The following is a 23,722-nucleotide window of genomic DNA, read 5'->3' on the forward strand; positions in this document are numbered from 1 at the left end:
GAGAGCCACCACCAAACTTTTTAGCGATGCTCATGTCCTTTGCACCAATCCACTCTGTAGCCTTGGTAGATGGTGAGTCCGTTGGGCCTTTCCTTAGAAGACAATGATCATAACTTTGCAGCTGTATGTAACATAGCCATTCTAGCTACCCACTTCCTTGAGACTTTTAATCCCTTCTCATCCCACCTGCCGCCCTAGTAGTTCTGGCATTTCGGTTTCATTCAGTGATAGTCATTGTTTTTTCTATATTTTTAGGAGCCATTGTAGTAGCAAGTTCACATCTCATGGGAGTCCTTGCTGGGATGTTAAATCCTGTATTTGGAGATAATGCTCCCAATTCAATATTATTTTTCCTATCCAATTTTATGTTCTGGCACCCTGATCAAGCATCCTCTGAATCCAGTCCTATGCATACTCCCCAAGCCCCTAATGGCACATGCTGGCTTGGTATTGCATCTTTGAGGAAGAATCCTTTACCTCCATTATCAGGCACTGTACCTTCCCAACTACTTTACGCTATAACTTAATCCTAATTATAAGCTTACGGGCCAGAAGTCTTGGTAGGAAGTAGGGGTGTTGGGGGAGGGGAGAACATGTTGCCTCTGAGTAGAAGTCTCTGCAATGTCTTCTAGCATGGGAAAGTGATAGCTCTGAGTAGGGACGAGCAAGCCACACTGCAGACCAGAGGAGCCTGGGAAATAAAAATGTTCAGGAACACACCCAGATGTCCCCTCCCTGTGTCAGTGTGCTAGGTTTTCTCAACCATGGCCCTGACTTTGGTGTAAAAGACCTGCTATTTGGGGCATTTAACCATCTTTTAAGTCCAGTCACTCTAAAGTTCTGGTCTTGGTGCTCAGCTTTCTCCACCCTTGCCTGCAGATGTGAGCTTCTTTGTGTGCAGCAAAGAGGTGCTCTGGCTTTCGCACCTGACTTTCAATTGCTTAATACCCACTTTCAGCTGTTCACTCTTTATCTCCTTTCCCTTTCACTTATATTATTTCGTATCATTTTAGTTTAACTTGTCTCCCTCTCCAGAAAGTAAAGCTCCTCTAGAGCAGGGAACGTTATTTCATTCACGCTGTATCCGTAGCACCTTGAAAAATGCCTGCCACATAGTAGGCACCTTAAAAAGTTGGACTTGGATTTGGACTGTGTTTATAACGCTGAACTGCAGCACTTGCGTTGTGAAGTCACCGCACAAAAGTAAGCACACACAAAAAGGAGGCAAAAGCCAGATGCGGCTTGCCTTGCCGCTTTTCAGCCCTTTAGAAGGAGCTCGCGCCGGAATCCTTGCAAGCTCCCGCAGCCAGAAGTGGGCCTAAGATGCTCCTTGTGCGGCTGAGAGAGGGAAGGGTAAACGGGAAAAATGCGTGGAGGAGCTGAGGAAAGAGCCTCAGCTCCACAGTGTTCGCCTGAGAATTTATTGTTACCCATGGCAGCACTCGTTTTTAATGGATGGCGCTGGGATCGGGGCCGTGACTGCGAACAGAGAGCCCAGGCGCAGAACCCACGCAAACCCATCCGCCATTTTCCGAAACTAGTTTCCGCGGCAACCCCGCCCTATTGTGTACGCAAGAAAGAGAGGCGGGGCTTGCCGTGAGGGCCTAGCTCCGGAAACCGCACCCCGGCGTCCCCGTCGAGGATTAACAAAACGCCAAGCAGGAATTTAACAGTCGGCTGCCGAGGCGCGCCCTCGAGCACCAATGAGAGCGGAAGGAGGGGAACCGCTCTTGAGGAACACTCCGTATGTCCAACAATTATTGGCTGGAGGGCCCCTTCTTCTGTTTTGGTAGTGGCTGGACTTCCGTCTCCCGCCCACCCAATTGGCTTTTGTCTAGGTACTTCTGATTGGCTCCTCCTGGGTAGCGGGGGCGAGGTTTGGGGGATGGCCTTCATGGATTGGTAGATTTGAGCACCCGGCTCCTTCTCCTGGAAGGGGCTCGTCCTTAGCTCCTCACTGTCCTGTCTGCCGACCCGTACGTCTTTCCATCAACCCGTGCGCACGAATGGTTAAAAAAAAAAAAGAAAAAAGAAAAAAAAAAAAAAAAAAAGGGGCCAGCCAGGCCTCTAGCGCCCGGCGCGCGCCCTCAGCGAGGACCCGCGGGAGCTGCCCGTGACAGTGCCTGCGCTTTTTGAAACCGCAGAACCCGTTAGGGTCTTGGGGAAACTACCGTTCCGGCTGGTTCCAGAGCTCGTGCGCGCCGGGGCCGAGTGGCGGTCGCGAGGCGGCTCTTGCCTTTCGCGTGTCCGCAGCGTGGAGATCAGAACCGGCATTTTCAAAGGACGCCACCTCCAATCGCAGCGCTGGCGCGGGCGGAGGCTAAAACACGGGGGTCCTGAAACTAAGGAAAACGCGCCAAGTTCCCCTCCGTGGAGGAGTGGGGACGACCCTAGCGGTTCAGACGCTCTGCGAGCGGGACCACTGCTGGTTGCGCTCCTGGCCATCCCGGGGCGGGCGCGGGCGGGCGCCGCTCCGGGAATGTAGTTGGGGCCGGCTCAAGGCAGGACCGATTGGCGGCCCGGGTTCCCGCTCCTGGGAGCGGATGGTCACTCCCCCGCGGGAAGCGCGATTCGGGAAGCTTTTCCTCGGGTCGGGGACCTGGCGGGCTCCGGGCAGGGACTCACCTGTAGCACCCACACTAGTCCCGGTTGGACTCGCGGGCGTCACCGCCGCAGACCTCGCTTAGGGCCATGACCACCAGGTAAGGAGGGCCTGGGGAGGAGGGGCCGGTGCCCTGGCGCGGAGGCAAGTTCGGCCGGCGCCCGAGTTGGGCTGCCGCGAAGATCCCAGGGCCATTTGGGCCCTGCACCTTGCCGAGCCACCAGCCGAGCCCTCCGTGTCCTGGGCGGGGCGCCCCCTCCTGCCGCCGCTGGAGACTCGAGAAGGCAGGTGCGGGCTCGGCGTAAATAGGCCAACTCCACGGGCGAGGGGCCGGGAGCGGGGTGCGGGCCAAAGACGCCGCTGGCCAGCCTCCCGCCGTGCCTGGCAACCCAGTCCCAGCTCAGCTTCTCAGCTTGCTTTGCGTCCCCTAGAGTGGTGCAGGGTAGGGAGCAGAAAAAATGTTTTCACCCACGTTGTCCCGTGTCGGTAATTGCGAAATTTTGCCGCGCATTTTCTTTCACTTATAGTTTTCCCAGAAGTATTTAGAACGCCACGTGTCTTAAGCCTTTGGAGATGTTGCTTCACGTTTTTTTTTTTTTTTTTTGAAAAATAGGAATTGAGTCGTGTCATCTTATAAAGGAAAGAATTTGAGACTAATGGGACTGAGTGTTCATGCTGTCATTTGTTTAGAGACATTTCATATTCGATTCATTGTGTTTTTTGAGAAACTTGATTTGTAGCGATAGGATAAACATTTTTGATGTAACAACCCCCCAGTTATAAGGAAGGCTGGGAGCAAGAAATGATACAGCATAAGATGTGGCACCTGGTAAAATGTCCTATTCTCGACAGTGTCAAATGTTAGATCGTTGCTTTAAGGGGGCCAGGAGGTTTGGTTTATTGATTAAGATGACGATCCCATGTTTCAGCTACTTGAGCATTTTTTTTTTTTTTTCAATTAAGTCCGGTTACTCTGTTATTTAGAGAATCCAGTTTCTATCATTAATGCTCCTTAGCGCAGACTGGTTTATCATTCATAAGGTAGCATTTCATTAGAAGTATTGTGACCATGAGAATAAATCGAGTTGAAGACAGAATGGGGAGATTGGTCAAGTTTCTTTCTGTATTGAGTCTCAAAAATGGTGTCACCGCCGAATTCAGTATTGTGAACTCCAATTTGAGTGAATTTTGTGTAGTTCATTTTACTACTCTGTATCTGTATTTGAAACTCCCTGCTGAGGTTTTGGGCTCTTAAGTAATTTTAATATTTCAGTCAGATAATTTTCCCCCAGATGTCCTAATGAAAAATAGGACTGATGTATAAAGTAATTATCACAAATACTGTATTTTTTCATCTGAAAGTTTTACTGTAAAACTGGGTAGAAAGGTTGCAAAAGGCAAACCAGATTATCTTTTTACCTACTCAAAGCAGTATTTTTTTTAATCTATAGTTTAAAAGAAGTTTGGAAAACTAGTAGAATATCGTGGTTTTGCAGTTTTTTATACCACTATCCCAGCTTTGTACGTGTTTTTGTCCTTCACTCAGGTTTTTTAGGTGTAACTGGACACTAGATCTATGCCTTTTCTTGTATACAAATTATACTTTAAGCTTTGTAGAGATTTTATTTTATATATTTGTATTAATAACTAGAAAGAGCCTTAGGAGGGAGGACTCATTAATGTCCGGCACTACTTTGATTTTCCATTCATCTGTTTCCTACTTTGTATTTTAAAATTAGAAATGGTAGTTGCTAAGTCAATACTACTACTTTACTGTAGGTCCACTAAATGGGGTATTCTGTGTTGTGGTCCTTAATCCATAGCAGGCTGATAAAACTTTAGTATCTTATATTTTTTTGTTCTTTAGGAAAGACAATGTGGCAAGCTGCCAGGTATTAGGTATTCAAATATGAAGTTCTAATTTTTACCATTCTTTGGTAAATTTGTTTTCAAAATTTATGATTTTGTTGCCTACAACTGATAACTGAAAACTAACGAAACCCTTTCTCTGTGAACAACAGACATAATTATGGTGATTACAGCTTCTCTCTATGAATAAATTCTTGTCAGCTCCTTGGGATTTGAAAAGAAAATGCCTGGTGTTATACCTAGTGAAAGTAATGGACTTTCAAGAAGTAGTCCATCAAAGAAAAACAGACTTTCTTTGAAGTTTTTTCAGAAAAAGGAAACTAAGAGAGCCTTGGATTTCACAGATTCTCAAGAAAATGAAGAAAAATCTTCTGAATATAGAGGATCTGAAATGTATGTATCTTATTTTATGTATATTTCTGTGCTTTTAAAATTCTGCATCAATGACGAAACAGTGAACTTAGGTTGATATCTCTAGTCTGACCTTATAGTCCATAGAAGCAAAGAAAAGTACACTAAAGTGTACTTTTATTGAAACAAGTCTAGCAGTTTATAGTAGGAACAGAGCAAATCTGGTGGTTCCCCAAGGGATCCCATTCGTAATATTAACTCATTAACATTGTGTTCAGCCATTTAGACTAACTTGGAGAAATATTTATTGACTAAAATTATCTTTCAGAGTTTAAACTTGATTATTTGTAGTGCAACACATTTGTGTAAGGGTAAAGAACTCTTTTTTTTTGGTTCAGAAGACTTGATGGTTATCTGAGGTACTTAAACTCCTGTAGTCTTGTGTAGGTATGTAGTCATACTGGTTGGAGGTATACAATTGCAAATTATATTTTAGATAAACTTAAAAATAAGAAATGCTTTCGATGCGAATAAATTCTTTAGTGACTGAAAATAAGTTATAACAAAATGGAATGCTTTATTCTACCAATAGCTGTTATAGCTGGAGTCTACACTAGCTTCCTAGTCAACAAATAGGCTCTCTACTGGGTGACTAAAGTGGATTTGGTCCCACATACAATTTCCTAATATCTACCAATAATCAGTTGAGATTGTGTGAACCTTTTGTGTATCAGCATTCATGCTTATAAATACTTTGAGGTGCTAGAGTAGTAATAGCTAGAGGCTGTAAAATAAATAAAAATACTGGAAGGACCTACCTGTTAAAGTGAAGTAAAAGAATGATAAACGTGAACATTTATTTTTAAGTGAGGGATAGCTGTATAAGTCTCTTCATAGATTTTATAGCTATATAATTCTCTTCATAGACTCGAGGACTCAATCTTTATTAACAGAATTTTTACTTAGGGCACCCTCTTCCAAGTACTGTTGTAGTCAAGTTATTTCCAGGTTTCTATTCAGAGTTAAACTACTTGTTTAAGATGTCACAGTAAGCTAAACAAATCATAGTACCAGTTCCTCAATTTTCTACTCTGTAAAATGGGATTAGCATCCTCGTAAGGGAATTATTTTGAGGCTTATTGAGTGTGATAACATTTTTAAATGCTTTTAAAACTTTTATTCTGGGTATATTGCAGTTTTTGAGCCTGTACACTTCTCTTAAAATGTTATCTGAGTAAAATCCATATACTTTTAAGATTATACAATTTTGGGGAAAAGACTAAATCTAAGGAAGTAATATTTCCACTTTGTTTCTTTAAGATACTACTTTATTATACCTTTCTCCCCTCTATACTTAATAGTGATCAAGTTGTTCCCGCAGCACAGTCCTCACCTATAAACTGTGAGAAGAGAGAAAACTTGTTACCATTTGTGGGACTGAATAATCTCGGCAATACTTGTTATCTTAATAGTATACTTCAGGTAAATTGACGATTTTGCTATATAATAAAACTTGTAGTAGGCAAAGAATGATGTATAACATTCAATGTTTCTGAGCATTTCAGGTTATTGGAAGACTTTAATTGTCCATACTGATTTTGCCTTTGATTGTAAATAAACCTGAGAGGGCTAAAATAATAATATGAGGAGTCTTCAAAAAGTTCATGGAAAGATTTGTATTATCTTTTCTATTTTTACACAAACTTTTCGAAGTACCCTCGTAATAATTCTAGGTTGAACAGTACTAAACTTCCTTTGGGATAAGAGAAAATGATATGTTAAATAAAGGTGAAATAGCAAAATTCAGTAGATCTTGGTTAAATGGAAGATTCCAGACCTTAAATTTCTCTGCCTGATTCTTGGTGGTATGTATCTTACACCTTGGAACTATATTGATGTTATGTTGTGTGCCGTTTGTAACCTTAAGTCTTTGCAATATCCGCCCAGGCTCAGTGCTTTGTGCCAATGAGGAGACAGTGGGCTACTACCAATGAGGTGAGGCAGAGGACAGGTTTTGACATAAAAGTTAATCTCAGAATTTTAGGTAATGTATATTAAAAGTGCTTGACAAAAAGCATGGTAGTATTTTAATGATTTTAGGTACATTGTTGTTTTTTCAGTAAACATTTAGACAGTCTCACTTTTTATAGGTATTATATTTTTGTCCCGGTTTTAAATCTGGAGTGAAGCACTTATTTAATATTATATCAAAGAAGAAAGAAGCTCTAAAGGATGAAGCCAGTCAAAAAGATAAGGTAAAAAAATGAAAGAACAGAAAATAGCCCCCACCCCAAAGTAAATTAAATGGGGGGAAATCATTTGCTTAGAAGTAGGGGGTTAGTTGGTTAGCTCAGTTGATAGATCATGGTGCTGACAACACTAAGGTTAAGTTTGGATCCCTGTACTGGCTAGCTGCCAAAAAAAAAAAAGAAAAAGATGAAAAAGTAATAGGTACACAAGAGGATTTGGGAGGAGGAGATAACATTAGTATTTCTCTGTTAACTATAACAGAATTAAATTTCTCAGTACTTTATATTGTTAGAAAGGCAATTATTTTTCATTCTTGCATGGTAGCTAACTACATTATCCCCTTTTACAGAATGTTTTCTCTAGTACTCCAATTTATTGTTTACCAGACTTTTGTCATACCCATGTCCCACTATTATTTATCCATTTTCTTTTTTTAAAAAAAAGATGACCGGTAAGGGGATCTTAACCCTTGACCTGGTGTTGTCAGCACCACGCCCTCCCAAAGTGAGCCCACCAGCCATCCCTATATAAGGATCCGAACCATTGGCCTTGGTGTTAGCACCACACTCTCCCAAGTGAGCCATGGGCCGACCCCAATCCATTCCATTTTCAAATTGACTTAAAAGTAACTAAAAAAAAATCTTCTTAAAATTAAAAAAAAAAGTTTATTTGTATATCCCATAAAATTAATGCTATAAGGAAATTAAACTTAGAAAACCTAGTATTTAGTGAGACTAAGACAAGAAGGGGGAAGGTATTTAATTTGTTCATAAATGAAATATTGGTTTATGTGTTTCTTGACAGGGAAATTGCAAAGAAGATTCTTTGGCAAGTTTTGAACTGATATGCAGTTTACAGTCCTTAATCATTTCAGTTGAACAGCTTCAGGCTAGTTTTCTTTTAAATCCAGAGAAATATACTGATGAACTTGCTACTCAGCCAAGGCGACTGCTTAACACACTCAGGTATACCCTATAATATAATTTTATAATTTCAGTTTAGCTACTTGTTTCTATCTTTGGAGGATAGTGATATGTGAACAAACAGGAATAAAGGGCAAGGAAAAGAAAAACTCTAATCCACAGTCCTTTATATCCCAGAAACTCGGAAAACAGGACTTTTTTTTTTTTATAAATTTGGTACTAAATTCATTAGATCTGAATTTGTATGAAACTATTTAGAAAAACTCTAATCCACAGTCCTTTATAGCCCAGAAACTTGGAAAACAGGACTTTTTTTTTTTTTATAAATTTGGTACTAAATTCATTAGATCTGAATTTGTATGAAACTATTTATAGTCTTTACTCACTTTTATCTCTAATGTGAATATGCATACATTTTTTCTGTAGAAATAGTAATGTGTTTAATTCTAGGGTACTGCCCCATATCATGTTGGTGATACATATTTTGCTTATGTGCCATACCATTTTTCTGAGTCTGAAAATTTTTGAATTCCCAAACATATGTGGTCCTAAGGATTTCATACTAGCAACTGTACAACTATATTTGTGTAAGAACTGTAAATTCTCAAGTCTTCTATTTTTGTTATATGTGCTTAGAAGAGAACTATAATTGGATTAGATTGCTTTGTGTTATTGTCTTAAAAAAAATCAAACTTTATTCTGTATATAAAACAGCCTTATTTAAGAAAATTATACTAATAGGGTAAGTCTTTAAAAAAAATCCATTTAATTTTGTTTATACATAGACCTAGGTGCAATATATTGTTATACCTTTGTAAAGAGGGATTGTAGCATGGTGGCCAAGAGCAGGTTGAATCCTGGCTTTGCATCCTAATGAGATCTGTGACCTTTGGCAAGTTGCTTATGCTCTCTGTGACTTATTTTCCATATGAGGATTATATATGCATATAATATAAAAAGCATTTTGAATAAAACGTGGTATATGGTAAACATGTTAAGTATTAGCCATTATTAATATATTTAGAGGAGGATCAAAGTATTGAGATAATAGAAATAGGATAAAATTTGTTTTTGCTTTTAGTTAAAGGTAAGAACTTTTAAATTAGTACCTGTATAAATGTCTGGATTTTTAAAATGAACTAATTTATGATGTCCCTGTAAATAAATTCATTTCTGTATAGAAAGATTTTTCTTTTATGTACTATATCTTCAAAACTAGAATAGATGAAATGGAAATTTTTATTTGTAGGGAACTCAACCCTATGTATGAAGGATATCTACAGCATGATGCACAGGAAGTATTACAGTGTATTTTGGGAAACATTCAAGAAACATGCCAGCTCCTAAAAAACGAAGAAATAAAAAATGTGGCAGAATTATCTACTAAGGTAGAAGAATATCCTCACCAGAAAGAAGAAATGAGTGTTATTAACATCATGGAGATTGACAATATGAGGCATTCTGAAGACTATGAAGAAAAACTACCAAAAGGAAATGGGAAAAGAAAAAGTGACACTGAATTTGGTAACATGAAGAAAAAAGTTAAAGTATCCAAGGAACACCAGTCATGGGAAGAGAACCAAAGACAAACTAGGTCAAAAAGAAAAGCTACGGGTGATACATTAGAGATTCCTCCTAAAATAATCCCCAAGTACGTTTCTGAAAATGAGAGTGCAAGATCCTCACAAAAGAAATCAAGAGTTAAAATAAATTGGTTAAAATCTGCAACTAAGCAACCCAGCATTCTTTCTAAATTTTGTAGTCTGGGAAAAATAACAACTAACCAGGGATCCAAAAGTCAATCTAAAGAAAGTGAATATGATCTTGAAGAGGAACTGGGGAAGTGTGAAAGTGATAGGACAACTAATGGTTGTGGATTTGAATCTCCAGGAAATAATGTTAAACCTGTAAATGTTAATGAAGTTAAGTCCATAAACAAAGGTGAGTATAATTCTTAGACTTTGATAGGTAGGAGCATTAACAGCTGCAGAATTAGGATTTAGTTTTTTTAGATACATGTACAATATAATCTATGGCTAAAATTTTTGTTTTAAAAGAAGGAAATTTAACACAATGTAAATTGTGCTTTAAAGTGCTGTGCTTAGATGTGTGTTTATATATTCTATTACATATATATGTAATGTCATTAAGGTAATGTTAATTATGGTTTATAAACTAGAGAAGTTCAACACATTTTAATGGAAAGACTACATTTTTTCTTTATATATGTGCAGTATTTGACATAAACTCATGAAGGAAATTACATTTTGTGAAGTTTTTTAAGTAGAGGACTAAGTTAGTTAGGCCTTACTTGAACTAGATTTCTTCCTAGTCTTGTCCAGATATACAGATCTCAGGGAAAATGAATATTATTGATATGGTTAAAGGTTTTACCAAAAATAACATCCTTATTCTGGGGTTATTCTATAAGGGGGTGTCTTTGGGAAGGGAGTTAATACACACCTGACTCTTCTTTTTTTTTTTAATATTCAAGGCTATCATTACATTGATTTACATTTCATAAATAGGGTACCTCTTAATGGTATGATATATGAAAATGGGGCTTTTATTCATACCATATTTAGATGGGAAAATGATTATTTGGGCTATACTGAAGACTAATCTGTATAGACTTATATTTTCCTATTTTTATTTTAGGTGTGGAGCATATTGGCTTTGAGCTTGTTGAGAAATTATCGATATATGAAAATGGGGCTTTTATTCATACCATATTTAGATGGGAAAATGATTATTTGGGCTATACTGAAGACTAATCTGTATAGACATATTTTCCTATTTTTATTTTAGGTGTGGAGCATATTGGCTTTGAGCTTGTTGAGAAATTATTTCAAGGTCAGCTGGTATTAAGGACTCGTTGCTTGGAATGTGAAAGTTTAACAGAAAGAAGAGAAGATTTTCAAGACATCAGTGTGCCAGTACAAGAAGATGAGTTTTCCAAAGTAGAAGAGAGTTCTGAAAGTAAGCAAAATTGGAGTCTTGTATGGACCATGGAATAATTACAGTTTTCTTCAACAATACAGTCTAATAGTAGTTTGCATAATTATGGAGAAAAAAAAGCTGGCTTTTAGTATCCTTGGTCTAATATAATCTTTCTGCTTATCAAGCTTTACTTGTTAATACCATTTGGAAAATTGTGGCATCTTTATTTTGGTACATTGTTGTGTGAGAGTGGAAAAATGAAATGCTTTAATTTTCTTAAACGTTTGGGGACTTGAATCTTTGAGAACTACTGAGGTTATTTTTAACAATATTTGAGACACTGTTATGTTTAGTGTAAACCACCAAAAGTATGGAAATGTAATGGGAAATCATGGGACTGGTTTACCTGTCAGATAATGAAAATTGGCTATTAAATATAATATGGAATATTATATAAGTATGGAATGTAATATATATAATATAATTATATATAGGATGAGGAATAATTATATAATATAAATATGGAAAAATACTTTCTGAAAGTAGAAAATTCTAATTATTTGGGAGTGTGTTAGTTGATTGAAATTGAATACAAATTTTGAACATGAAACTTTGTGGTTTAATTTTTGAATGTCTGAGAGATAATTATTTGAGTCAAAGGATTCTCTTTTGTAGTTTCTCCAGAGCCAAAAACAGAAATGAAGACCCTGAGATGGGCAATTTCACAGTTTGCTTCAGTGGAGAGGATTGTAGGAGAAGATAAATATTTCTGTGAAAACTGCCATCATTATACTGAAGCTGAACGAAGTCTTTTGTTTGACAAAATGCCTGAAGTTATAACTATTCATTTGAAGTGCTTTGCTGCTAGTGGCTTGGAGTGAGTATCATAAAAAAAAAGGTATATGATGAAGATGAGTTGCTATAGAAGAGAAGTTTTGTTCAAAATATTATGATAGTAGGAATATAAGTACTGGAATGAAGTGATTTGTAATGATTGCCTTAGAAAAGTTTTGTTCTTAACAGTTTCCCTGTAAAAATGCATCCATTTAAATCCTTTTCGTATGAATACATATTCTATTATGTATGATTTCTTTGTACATCTTTTCATATTCATTCCTGCTTAGATGCTAGGAGCAGGATTTAGTTTTAGTAGAACTGATTACAGCAAGGAACAAATTTTGTACACATAAAAATTTTTTTAAAGGGAGAAAAACAAAATTTTTTTTAGTTTTAAGGTAAGCCAGGAAGTCAAACTATTGAACAGCTTCAGACATTTTCTTCTATAATTGAGAATTTGAAGGTCTAAAAGCTATTAAAAAGATATACATAAAAATGCTAATTACATTTTTGATAGTTGGTGGCTTTTTCTGACATGTATGTCATTGTACATTTTACTACTTTGTACGTTAATGACTTTTTTGAAATTACCGTGAGGGCTTCCCAGTAGTGCTCACACACTTTAGTATATCAGAAGATGACATATAGTCCTCTTTTTTCAGTGGATTTTTTCTTTGCTACAGTACTGTTTATTTTTGTTCCCAAATCTTAGCAGAGAGACTTCACATTAAAATAACTAAAATATAAAGGATTTTGGTTTTAAGTTTATTCTTAAAATGCCATTTATTTTCCCACTTCAGAGAAAATAAAGGAAATGAGGGGGGAAATGATATATTCGCCACAGAAACATCTGAATGTTAGCAGTTATTTTAGTATTTTTTGTTTGCGTATATATTATACATATTCAAAATTGGGGTCTTGTTTTTTTCTGCTTTTTTTGTTTATTCGTATGAGCACTAAATATTAAGGGTTCATTCAGATTTTTTACTTGGTTTCTTTCACATTGGGTGTAAAGTTTTGAATTTATAACGGAACCACAGGAAAACTTTTTTTTTTTTCTTCCAAAGGTTTGATTGTTATGGCGGTGGACTTTCCAAGATCAACACTCCTTTACTGACACCTCTTAAATTGTCACTAGAAGAATGGAGTATAAAGCCAACTAATGACAGCTATGGATTATTTGCAGTTGTGATGCATAGTGGTATTACCATTAGTAGTGGGCATTACACTGCTTCTGTTAAAGTTACTGATCTTAACAGTTTAGAAATAGATAAGGAAAATTTTGTGGTTGACCAAATGTGTGAAATAGGTAAGCCAGAACCATTGAATGAGGAAGAAGCAAGGGATGTGGTTGAAAATTACGATGAAGAAGTATCGATTAGAGTCGGAAACACACAGCCAAGTAAAGTTTTGAGCAAAAAAAATGTAGAAGCTATTGGACTTCTTGGAGGACAGAAGAGCAAAGCAGATTATGAGCTACACAACAAAGCATCTAATCCTGATAACCAATGTTTTTAAGAGTAGGAGGATGACTGTTCTAACTCAAGTCAAAATAATTGGTGTTGCATGATAATTAAATCATATAAATTTTAAAGTCCTTGATTTTGTCACTTAGATGCATGTGAAACAGCCCAAACTCTTTCTAAACATAACTTAATGAGAAGTGACCTAGGGGTTACTTAATATTCTTATAACTATCTCTGTCCCACCCCTCAAAGAAGAGGGGAGAGTATGTTTGTTTTTATTGTTTTTATGAGTTTCCATTCTTGATTACTTGCCTTGCCTTATTATTCATTTGGCTCTTCTTTAGTAGATTTTTGAGGTTATGCTCTTCTGACTGCTCAGATTTGGCCCAACGATGTAGGCTTATCTGAAAAATCTGTGATTCAGTGTTTGACTTGATGTGTAGATAAACAGGAATTTGATATAGTATTGACCTTTATTAAGCTAAGCTGGAAGGACTATTATCCATCACCTATGCTCTCAGGAGAAGTAGACATCTTTGAATTGTTTTCTACATCAAGTATAGATGGAAAGCACTGTATTCTGTTCTAAATCTGACTTGTTCTTTAATGATTCATGTAACTATTCAGTAGGTGAAGGGGATTATGAATGATGCCATTCTATAAGCTACAATACTACACAAAAAAACACTCAGAACACTTCCAGAAATCATTAATATGCATTGTTTTGGAAAAACTTGCCAAATAATTGAAATGTTATTTCTCAAAAAAATTTTTCTGCATTACCTGTTCATATAATTTTAAATGAATTGGTTAATTTTTTTTTTTTTTGTCTTTTTTGTCTTTTTCCGTGTCCGGCAACGGATTGCAACCCTCAGTGTTGCCCCCGTACCGGACCGGGGACCGGCAACGGGATCGCAACCCTCGGTGTTGCTCCCGTGCCTCGCTCAGCCAGTGAGCGGGAACCGGTCCGTATGTGGGATCCAAACCCTCGGGCGGGAGCGCCACCGCGCTTCCCAAGCGGCGCACTATCCAGTGCGCCACCGGGCCGGCCCATTAATTGGTTAATTTTAAAGCAGCTAATTTTACACGTATGTGCTTTGTAAAAATCTATATCAGTAACTATGGTGTATTTAACTGGTAGATAAACATCAGTAAACTCCAGCTCTGTGTCTTCATATTGATGTAAAACAGCTTTAAAGCAGATTTGTAACTTACTGATTTAGATCATTAAAATTTGATGACTGCCTTATTTAATTTGATACATAGGAATCAGTTGCTGAGAGTCATGAGGTTCATATTAATACCATTGGTTTAATAAAAATGAGTCATAAAGATAAGCTATGACTGGTATTAGCTATCCCAGTATTTAAGTCATCAAGACAAAAATTTTATGAGTTACTTCTGTAATCCTAAATCCCTTTTTGTGGTATCTAAATGGAAAATAATTTAAAAACGAATTTTGAGAATTCACAAACCAGTTACCATAATCTATCTTCATGCATTAACGCATTCGTTTATTTAATTTGGTGCTCTTTGGGCCCATATAGTGACTGTCAATTTGGATTTTCATTTTGCTAATTTTGGAACTAGTTCTTGAATCAACTCAAGTCATTCTTTGCCTTTGTCAGTAAAAAAAAATTAAGTCTCACTCAGTAAAATTAGTGTAAACATTCACATATTTAATAGTACCTTTAAAATAAGCATTACTACATTTAAAATGGTTCCAGAATTAATCTATAAATGGTAATATAAATTAAAAAATACGAACTTAAAAGTAAACAACATTAGCTATGGTATAAATAACGGTAATATATAGTGTACCTTTGAATCATTGAAATGTCTTAAAAAAAGATAACAGCATGTTCCAGAACAGTAAAAACCATAGCCATGATTCTCAAACTTTAGAAATCTACATTTGATATTGTTTTGGCCACTCCATTCTTCAGGGATGTATAATGCTATAATTTTCAGAATTACATCCCAAGTTGTATTTTTCAATTGATCTTCTTTTCATACTCAGTGTTGAATACATGGTTCTTTTCAAATGAATAAAACAAGTGCATTTACTTTAGAGATCCATTTTGCGAAGGCTCATTCTGCTGAAGGAATCTCTGGGGGAAAATGAGAGGATATAGTTATAAGAAATTTTTTGCATATACCTTTAAAATGTTTTACGTGCTTTTTTCTGCCACAGTTATCTCAAAGTTTTCCCACCAGTTCTTACTAACTTTCAAGTTACATCCTAAATACTCTGCCTTATATATTCTAGCGTACAGATTCCTCTATAGATTAGAAATGTATTATAGTAACAACATTGCCGAGTTCATTGATCGTGTATTAATTTGTCCCATAGGTGCTGTAGATATTATAAGATATGGACTTAGGGGCTAATGGCAAAAGGCAGGTGTTTTGTTAAAATATTAAATTTTAAGTCTTAAAAAAGTGGTTCTCAAACTTTGTCTTGGGTCCTTTCATGAACTTAAAGATTGACCCCAGAAATCTTTTAAGTGAGTTATATATTGATATTTACCACTTTAGAAATTAAGGAAATTTTAAATTACTTTATAAAATAATCCAGTACATGTTACTGTAAATAGCATTGTTTATTAAAATAACTTGCAAGAAATTTTAGAAGGGTGGCACTCTTACATATCTAATGTCTGGCTTAACAGAAGGCCTAGATTCTCATATCTGCTTCTGTATTCAGTCTTAGAGCATCACATCTTTTGTAGTTTTTGGAAAATTCCACTGTACCCTCACAAGAAAATGAGTAAAAAAAGGCAAATAATATTTGGGTTTAATATGAAGTTAGTTTTGACTTTAGGAACCTCCTGAAAGGGTTTAGGGACTCCCCTCTCATGGGTCTTAGATCATACTTGGACAACCACTATCTTAATACATATATGCCTACTTCAAAATATTCTAGATTTTGTAAATCAACAAAATTAAAAACTCAAATTCTAAGGAATTTTTATTTTATTTTATATCTAAAGAAGTTAAGAGTGAAGGGGATAATATTCTTGAAATACCCCTTCATGTATTTTCCTTTATCTTAAGTTGGTTTCTTTTGCTTATCCTTGCCTGCTGTTAGGTCAAGCCATGAGGCTTATTATCTCCGTGAAAGAAGAGGATAGATATAAACATCATATTCAGCTTTGAATCTCAAAGCTCCTTGAAAGCTAGATACTACTGTTCATCAAGAAAAGGGTTTTTCTAAATTTCAAAAAATTGCCTGCAAATATTAGGAATTAAAGTCTGGAAGATTGGCTCTACAGTAGATCACAGAGGATGGCAAAATTCAGGATATGATGTAAGGGGAAGTTTCCTTCAGATAGGAATACAGCCTTTCCAAGGAAAGCAGTTGGATAGGAAGCAGTTCTGAAGGAACTGAGACTGGGATTAGGCAACTGCTTCTCTCAGGGACCCAGCATCCTCATCCTCTGGGACCTCTGACCTCTGGGTATAAGACTGGTGGAGACTAGTATATTGTTTCCATTTGGGAATTTTGAGAGGAAACCACCTTCTAGGGTGTCTCACATCAATATAGGATGGTGGAAGCAAGATTTGGTTTTGCTGAGAAAGGATCTCAAAGAGGCCCCCTAGTCTCCCTCTGTTCCTATAGATTGTGGAAGAGATTCGGGTGATCTACACGCTTCTTGTGGGGGACATGACATACATCAGGCAGTCAGTAGACATTTTTTGAATGAATGAGTAAACAGTTTTTTCATAGGTCTAGATACAAAAATATTAGACCACTGATGAACAGGTACCAATTCCTAGGTGGTTAATGCATCCACATTCTGTTTTCATCCACATTCTGTTGAAGCAACTTCAACAGCATTCCAAATATCAATTTATCAGATAATTAAAAATAGATAAAATTTTAAACTTTATTTCAAAGAAAAAGATGGCAAAATATCAATGCCACTATAATTCAATAGTTGTATGTAAATTTGGTTTCAAAATGCAAAAAGGGCAATTTACTTTTAATAATTATTGTGTCCTTTCCAGAATTCAGGTGCTAAAAAGTAAAATGTCAGGCCATGTCCTAGGAACTTTACATCTGTAATATCATTTAATCTCCACAACAACCTCATCAAGGTAAGGACTGTCTTCTCATTATACAGAGGAAAGATCTAAAAATTAGATTAAATTGCTCATGTAGAACTGAGATTTGGTTATAGAAAATTCCATATAATTTCCATTTCTAATTTGTCACACTTAGAAAGTGGAGAAAAATATGAAAGCCTTTTTGATAATGGGGATTTAATACAGATCTAGAAGAATATACTGTATACTATTTACTATTATGACTGAGGGAAATGAATGCCTGGCTCCTGATACACTCTAGTAAATTCTCCCACAAAAGTACCAGAATGTGTGACAGGATTTTAAAAGGAACAGTTTTAGAAGGCCAGACATGTGTGGTGTCCAGGTTAGTATGAGCACTTAACACAATTTGATTCTTGAATTGCAGGAAGAACTGACTTTTATCTTGTAGACTGATTACTGCATAGGTGATAAAAGGCTTATACTTGTTGAACTTATTAGGTTTTAGAGGACACAATATCTGAAACCATGTAATTAGAAAAGTTATACTAATTCACTATGAAATAATTCAAGCAGATTTCATTTTTCTAAAGAACTCCAAAATAAGCATACCTGTGGCAGGTGACGGGCAGTACTGCCTTGTATAACTGAGGGATCTTTCTGTTTATCAGGGGCTGTAGGGCCTCTTTAAGGCGATGATAATTTCTCTCTAGTTCCCTTTGATACTCCTTTTGATCTGGCCCAATTAAGCTCTTATTTTTTCTTAAGGCATCTTCACACCTAGGAAAATTGGCACATTATCAAACGCTTTCCTCTGGCATAGTTTGTGGGCTTAGTGCCATATATATAAATATTATAGATATATATATTATTTTATTATATATATATTTTATCATATTATTTGCCATCATGAAGACATTCATTTTTTCAGCTGCATGTTAAACAATCCTCTTGTTTTTGGTTTAAAGCAGGGAACAGATTATTAACTGAGTTCCTTTAAAATCTAATCAACACGTACTTCCACCAGTTTTCATTAAATTGAAAAATTATACTTTTTAATGTTAAATCTGAAGCCATTTTTCCACATCACCCCTAGACTAGAAGCTCTTTAAGGGATGGTACTCTTGTGGCACCAATGGCATCTGGCACAGTGTTTTGTCTGTGTCCAAAGAAATGTTTCTTAAATGAATAGATATTGATGACAATCCTTTATGCAACTTATTCAAATATTTAAGAAAAATATCTGGACCCCCAGTAAAGGCAGGATATTAAAAAACAATATATATTTATATATACATACATCAATACTTGTGGAATGCAGCTAATGTGTTGCTTAGGGGAAAATATATAGCCTTAAATGCTTATATTAGAAAAGAAGGCTAAAATTGAAGAGTTAAGCAACTTAAAAAGCTGGAAGAAACTCAAAGTATAAGGAAGAAAATAATTAAATTTAAAAATATAATAGAATATCAAAAATTGTGAAAGTTGGTTCTTTGAAGAAACTAAAAAACTAGAAGAAAAAAAAAACTAAAAATATAGATTAAGCTCTAGCAAGGTTAAATGAGAGAAGGCCAAATATCCCTACTAGAAGTTTAACATGTAACATAAAGTCAAATACAGAAGAAGTTGAAAAAGGCACAGAGGATATTATATGCAATTTTTTTTTTCCTTTTGGATGACTGGCTGGTAAGGGGATCCTCCTAACCCTTGACCTTGGTGTTATCAGCACCAGGCTCTAACTAAGGCCAGCCATATTATATACAATTTAATGCAAAAAACAAAAAAACAAAACCTGAAATTACAATTTTCTACATGAATATAATTTAACAAATTAGACTCAATTAAGAAAAAATGTGAATAATCCTAAAATCATCATATAAATTGAATCAGTTAAGTCACAAATCTATTCACAAAGAAAACACACTAACAAGCAAATTCTACTAAACATCCTAGGGACAAATAACCCCAATGTAACACAATTATTCCAGAGTATATAAAAAACTATTCGAGACTGTAGGGTGGGGGAAAGAACTATTCCCAAGAGGAGTTCCCAACTCATTTTTCAGGCTAGGATACCAAAACCTATATAAGAACTATATAAGAAAAAATTATAATTATTATAATTATAATTCAATCTCACCCATAAAAATAATTGCAAAACTCCCTAACAAAATAATAGAAAACTGTTCTAATAATGTGTCTCACACACACTATTACCAAGTTGTTTATCCCTGGAATAAAGGAAAGTTTGGGTTAAAAATAGGAAATCAATAAATGTAACTCATCCCATTGAAAGATTAAAGGAGATGCAGAAAAAAGCATTTGATAAAATTTTAAAACTTGTCATGATAAAAACTCAGTATAACTACAAATCGGTGGGAACTTCCTTAACCTAATTAAAAATATCTACAAAAACCTGCAGCAAACATATTATTCTCAAGAAAATGATGCCTTCTATAACTATTCCTATTCAACATAGTAGTGGAGGTCCTAATTATCAGCATAAGACATGAAAAAGATCCTACAGAAAAAGTATTAGGATTAACAAGTGAGTTTGGTAGTCTTATGTAAAATTAATATATGTCAAATGCATTTCTGTATACAAGCAAACAGAAAATATAATTTTAAAAGGCACATTAACAAAAGCATAAAAATAATAAATAATAAGGAATAAATAGGAAGATGTATAAGATCTCTATACAGAAAATTTTAATAATATTAAGAAAACATTTAAAAGATCTACGTAAATGGAGAAATATACCACATTCATGGATGGATGTCAATAAGGATGTTGTAAGATGTCAATTCTCCTCCAATTGATCTATATATTCAGGTTACTTGTTGTTTTTTGGGGTGAGGGAGTGACAAATCGATTCTAAGTTTTTTAAAAAGTTATATAAAAGAAAAGGGCCAAAAATAGTCCTTGAACAAAACAAGGCAGGAGGAATTGCTCTACCAGATATCAAAGCTTATTATAAAGCTGTGGTAAGACAGTATGATACTGGCTCAAGGAGAGATAAAGAGAACCATGTGAGAGAATGTAGATCCCAGAAACAGATGCAAACAAACATGGGCACTTAATTTACAATAGTGATGACACTGCAGAGCAGTGGAGAAAGGGCAATCTTTTAAATAAGTGGTGTTGGTCCTTAACTTGAATGATACACAAAAACGATCTCAAGCAGATTTTTTTTTTTTTTCCTAACCAGTAAGGGGATTGCAACCCTCTCAGCACCATGCTCAGCCAGTGAGCGCACCGGCCATCCCTATATAGGATCCAAACCCGCGGCCTCGGCACTACAAGCGCCACACTCTCCCAAGTGAGCCACGGGGCCGGCCCTCAAGCAGATTTTTTTAAAACTAAAACAGTTTTTTTGTTCTTGCATTATCCCCGTTTTGTTTAACCTGTTTTGAATTTTAGAGATACCTTTATATATATATATATATATTTGGCAGCTGGCCAGTACAGGGATCTGAACCCTTGACTATACTGACTTTTAGAAGTCAACATAGAATACTACTATGACCTCAGGTAAAAAACACTTTCTTAACCAAGAAACTAGTCATAAAAGAAAAGACTGAATCATTTAACTACATTAAAAAAAAAGATAACCTCCAAATTCAGAGAAGATATTTGTGATACTTAAAAATAAGGCATTATGTATCCAGACCATATAAATACTCTTAGAAATCAGTAAGAATAAGATCCAGTAGAAAAATGGCAAAAGACTTGATCATGTAATTTTACAAAAGAGGAAAGAGAAATGGCTAAAAAACACATGACCAGATATTCAACCTCTTTTGTAATCAGGGAAATGCAAATTTAATCCATGATTACATACCATTTCACATCCGCCACATTGGTAAAAGTTAAAATGTTAGACAATATTAAGTATTGGTGATGACATATAGTAATAGAAACTCAAACACTACTGGTGGGAATGTAAATTTAGCTTACACCCTTTGAAAAAAATTTAGTATTGTCTGGTTGAAGATGAACCTATGAATCAATAACACTATTCTTAGGTTATAAGCCCTAGAAAATCTCTTGTACATGTACATACAGAAACAGGTGGAGGAATATTTGAGTACTACTCTTTGTAACTAACCCCCCCCCAAAAAAACCCAAAACGGAAAACAACCAAATATCCATCAACAGAAGAATGAATAAATCATGGCATATTCATACAATGAGAATATATAGAAATTAACTAGAGTAACACTTATTATAGATATATCTAACAAACACTGAAATAGCAAGTCACAATAGAAATATATACACTGTTCATTTATGTAAAGAATGCAAAACTTAGGGATGCATTCATTTATGGTAAAACCATAAAGACAAAAAAGAATATGATAAATATGAAATTCACAATACTGGTTACCTAACAAGGAAAGGAGGAAGATGATATCAGAGGAGGGCCCATGGGGAGGGGATGTCCAAGTAATGATTGTGCTCTATTTCTTAAGCTGGGTGCTAAGTACAAGACTTTTTTCTTCCTATTCTTTAAAGGAAATGTTATCAACATTATGTTCAATCTATTCAAGATTTAATAAAAACTAGTTTTAAAAGACAAAACCCCCGAACAAAAAGTAAACATATGGAAAAATGTTTATTGTTTTTAGTAATAAAAGCAAACTGAAGTACCATATAAAATTGATTAACAAAAGACACCCCATTTAAATGGTATTACTTAAAGCAAGGTGTATTGAGAATACTACACTTCATTCTTGGCACTGGTAATACTTAGAAATTTCATGGAATGTACTACATATTAAAAGCTAACAAGAATGTTCATGTACTTTGGCTCAGTAATCTCATGCTGGAAATTTTAATTCCACTAAAGAAAAAAGGTACATTGTGGTATAAATTATACCACATTCAAACAAATACAAAAAATTATAGTACATTAATTTGAGGAAGTAATATTACCATTAGAATAATAATTTTAACTTTAGTTGAAAAATAAGAATTTAAAATTTATGTATGAGTGAACTATGGTAATATATATATGCATACTGACAAAAAATAAACAGTAACATAAAAATAAAAAATAAAAAATGTAGCACTGGCTATAACTTCCTTTCTATGGTTTATATTATGTGGTTGTTTTTGTTTTGTTTTTTGCTTTTTTATAATTTAGAAGGAGAAAAGCTTCTCTGCAGACATTAACACTTAAGGACACCTGTTGACTACAGAAATTCATTACCCTACAGTAAATATATACAAAGAGGAGGACGTTTGTTAAGGATTGTAGTCATGGCAAAATATTCCAAAACAATAGCAAACAAAGAAGTATCTGATTGTCTATTACTAAATGTCTATGACATAAAGAAGTATATTTGTTTCACGATTAGCTGGGTCACAAACACTTCTGGGTTTATTTTGTTTTTTTAAACCTCACAAATAATAAAATTAATGCTAGATATCAGTCAATTCTACATGTAGGAAGCAGGTTTCTTTTTTTACTATCAGAGTTCATCTCTCCTATTTATTAGCAGCTATGTTTCTAAAACCAATCCTATGAGGCTGTCTAGCTTAATAATCATATTTAAAAAGCTCAGACTTCCAATGAGACTTTTTGAAGTTTTTCTTTTAGTTGTTTATGATGTTTAGGCAGGAGAAATTGACAGAAATTCCTAATAGCTATTGCAATGCCAACAAAGGATATTTTATTTCAAACTATTTAAACAAGCTAGCATTAATCACATTTTCCTGATGAAAAAACTGATATAAAGTAAAATTATTTCTGCCTCTGATAAAACCATTCAATGAATGATTTGATAAGAGAAACCATAATTCATAACTTGATAAGGGAAACCATAATAGGGAGTCAAATACTGGGTTCTTATGCTGCTTTATTAGGTGACAAGTCATTTACTTAATGGTGGTCCACAAGGCCCAGTCTTTTGACTATTTGTCTTTATAGATTCCACAGTCCCAGCTTCTGTACACTACTTACCTTTCTTAGAACAGGTCCTGAACTTTGCTCATGTTATTTTCTACTTGGTATACCTTTCCCCCTCTTTTCTGCCTGAAAAACTAAAATTCATTCTCCAAGGTCCTTATCAAATGTGTGGAGTTTTCCTTGACATTGCCAAGTTGAATTAATCATTCCCTCTTTTGTAATCATAGTGTTAGCAAAGCAGGAATCAAGTATCAAGTTGATAAATGACTATTTTCCCTATTATTTAAAAATTTAATATTTACTGAGCATCTAATTTATTATGTGCCAAGAATTAGCCTAGAAATATTTCCTATGTGCAGAAAAGAGTTAAGATTGCACTCCTGAGAGTTAAGGAAGGTGGGTGGACAGAGCAAGATGGCCAAATAAAAGACCTTACCACTCATCTCTACCACAAAGACGGACACCACAATGAATAAACAACTACACTTGGATGAAAATAACTAAAAGAGAGCACTGGAGCAC

General features: G+C 35.5%; 2 protein-coding genes across 2 annotated transcripts in view; one reads left to right on the forward strand and one right to left on the reverse strand.

The window, feature by feature from the left end:
- Positions 1-2,352: 2,352 nt before the first annotated feature.
- USP1 (ubiquitin specific peptidase 1) lies at positions 2,353-13,290 on the forward strand. The gene is made up of 9 exons (XM_008591317.1): positions 2,353-2,702; positions 4,624-4,864; positions 6,184-6,304; positions 6,973-7,077; positions 7,877-8,037; positions 9,245-9,936; positions 10,804-10,974; positions 11,611-11,812; positions 12,840-13,290. The coding sequence occupies exons 2-9, from the start codon at positions 4,695-4,697 to the stop codon at positions 13,288-13,290; spliced, it is 2,073 nt and encodes a 690-aa protein (XP_008589539.1). The 5' UTR covers positions 2,353-2,702; positions 4,624-4,694.
- Positions 13,291-15,209: 1,919 nt separating this feature from the next.
- Positions 15,210-23,722, reverse strand: part of LOC103606769 (dedicator of cytokinesis protein 7-like) — a 76,810-nt gene continuing 68,297 nt past the window's right edge. The window contains exons 18-19 of the mRNA XM_008591316.1: positions 17,901-18,068; positions 15,210-15,349 (exon numbers count right to left, since the gene is read on the reverse strand). Coding sequence (XP_008589538.1) covers positions 15,307-15,349; positions 17,901-18,068 — 211 coding nt within the window. The 3' untranslated portion in view covers positions 15,210-15,306. The remainder of the gene's footprint in view (positions 15,350-17,900; positions 18,069-23,722) is intronic.

This window comes from Galeopterus variegatus, unplaced genomic scaffold (assembly GCF_000696425.1).
Source record: "Galeopterus variegatus unplaced genomic scaffold, G_variegatus-3.0.2 Scaffold6831, whole genome shotgun sequence".
Lineage (NCBI taxonomy): Eukaryota > Metazoa > Chordata > Mammalia > Dermoptera > Cynocephalidae > Galeopterus > Galeopterus variegatus.

Bases quoted from the DNA above. Each gene is read 5' to 3' on its own strand.
- USP1 (XM_008591317.1), top strand. From the start codon at position 4,695: ATGCCTGGTGTTATACCTAGTGAAAGTAATGGACTTTCAAGAAGTAGT. The intron at 10,975-11,610 runs GTAAGCAAAATT...TCTCTTTTGTAG, and splicing joins AGTAGAAGAGAGTTCTGAAA to TTTCTCCAGAGCCAAAAACA. The intron at 11,813-12,839 runs GTGAGTATCATA...TTTCTTCCAAAG, and splicing joins TTTGCTGCTAGTGGCTTGGA to GTTTGATTGTTATGGCGGTG.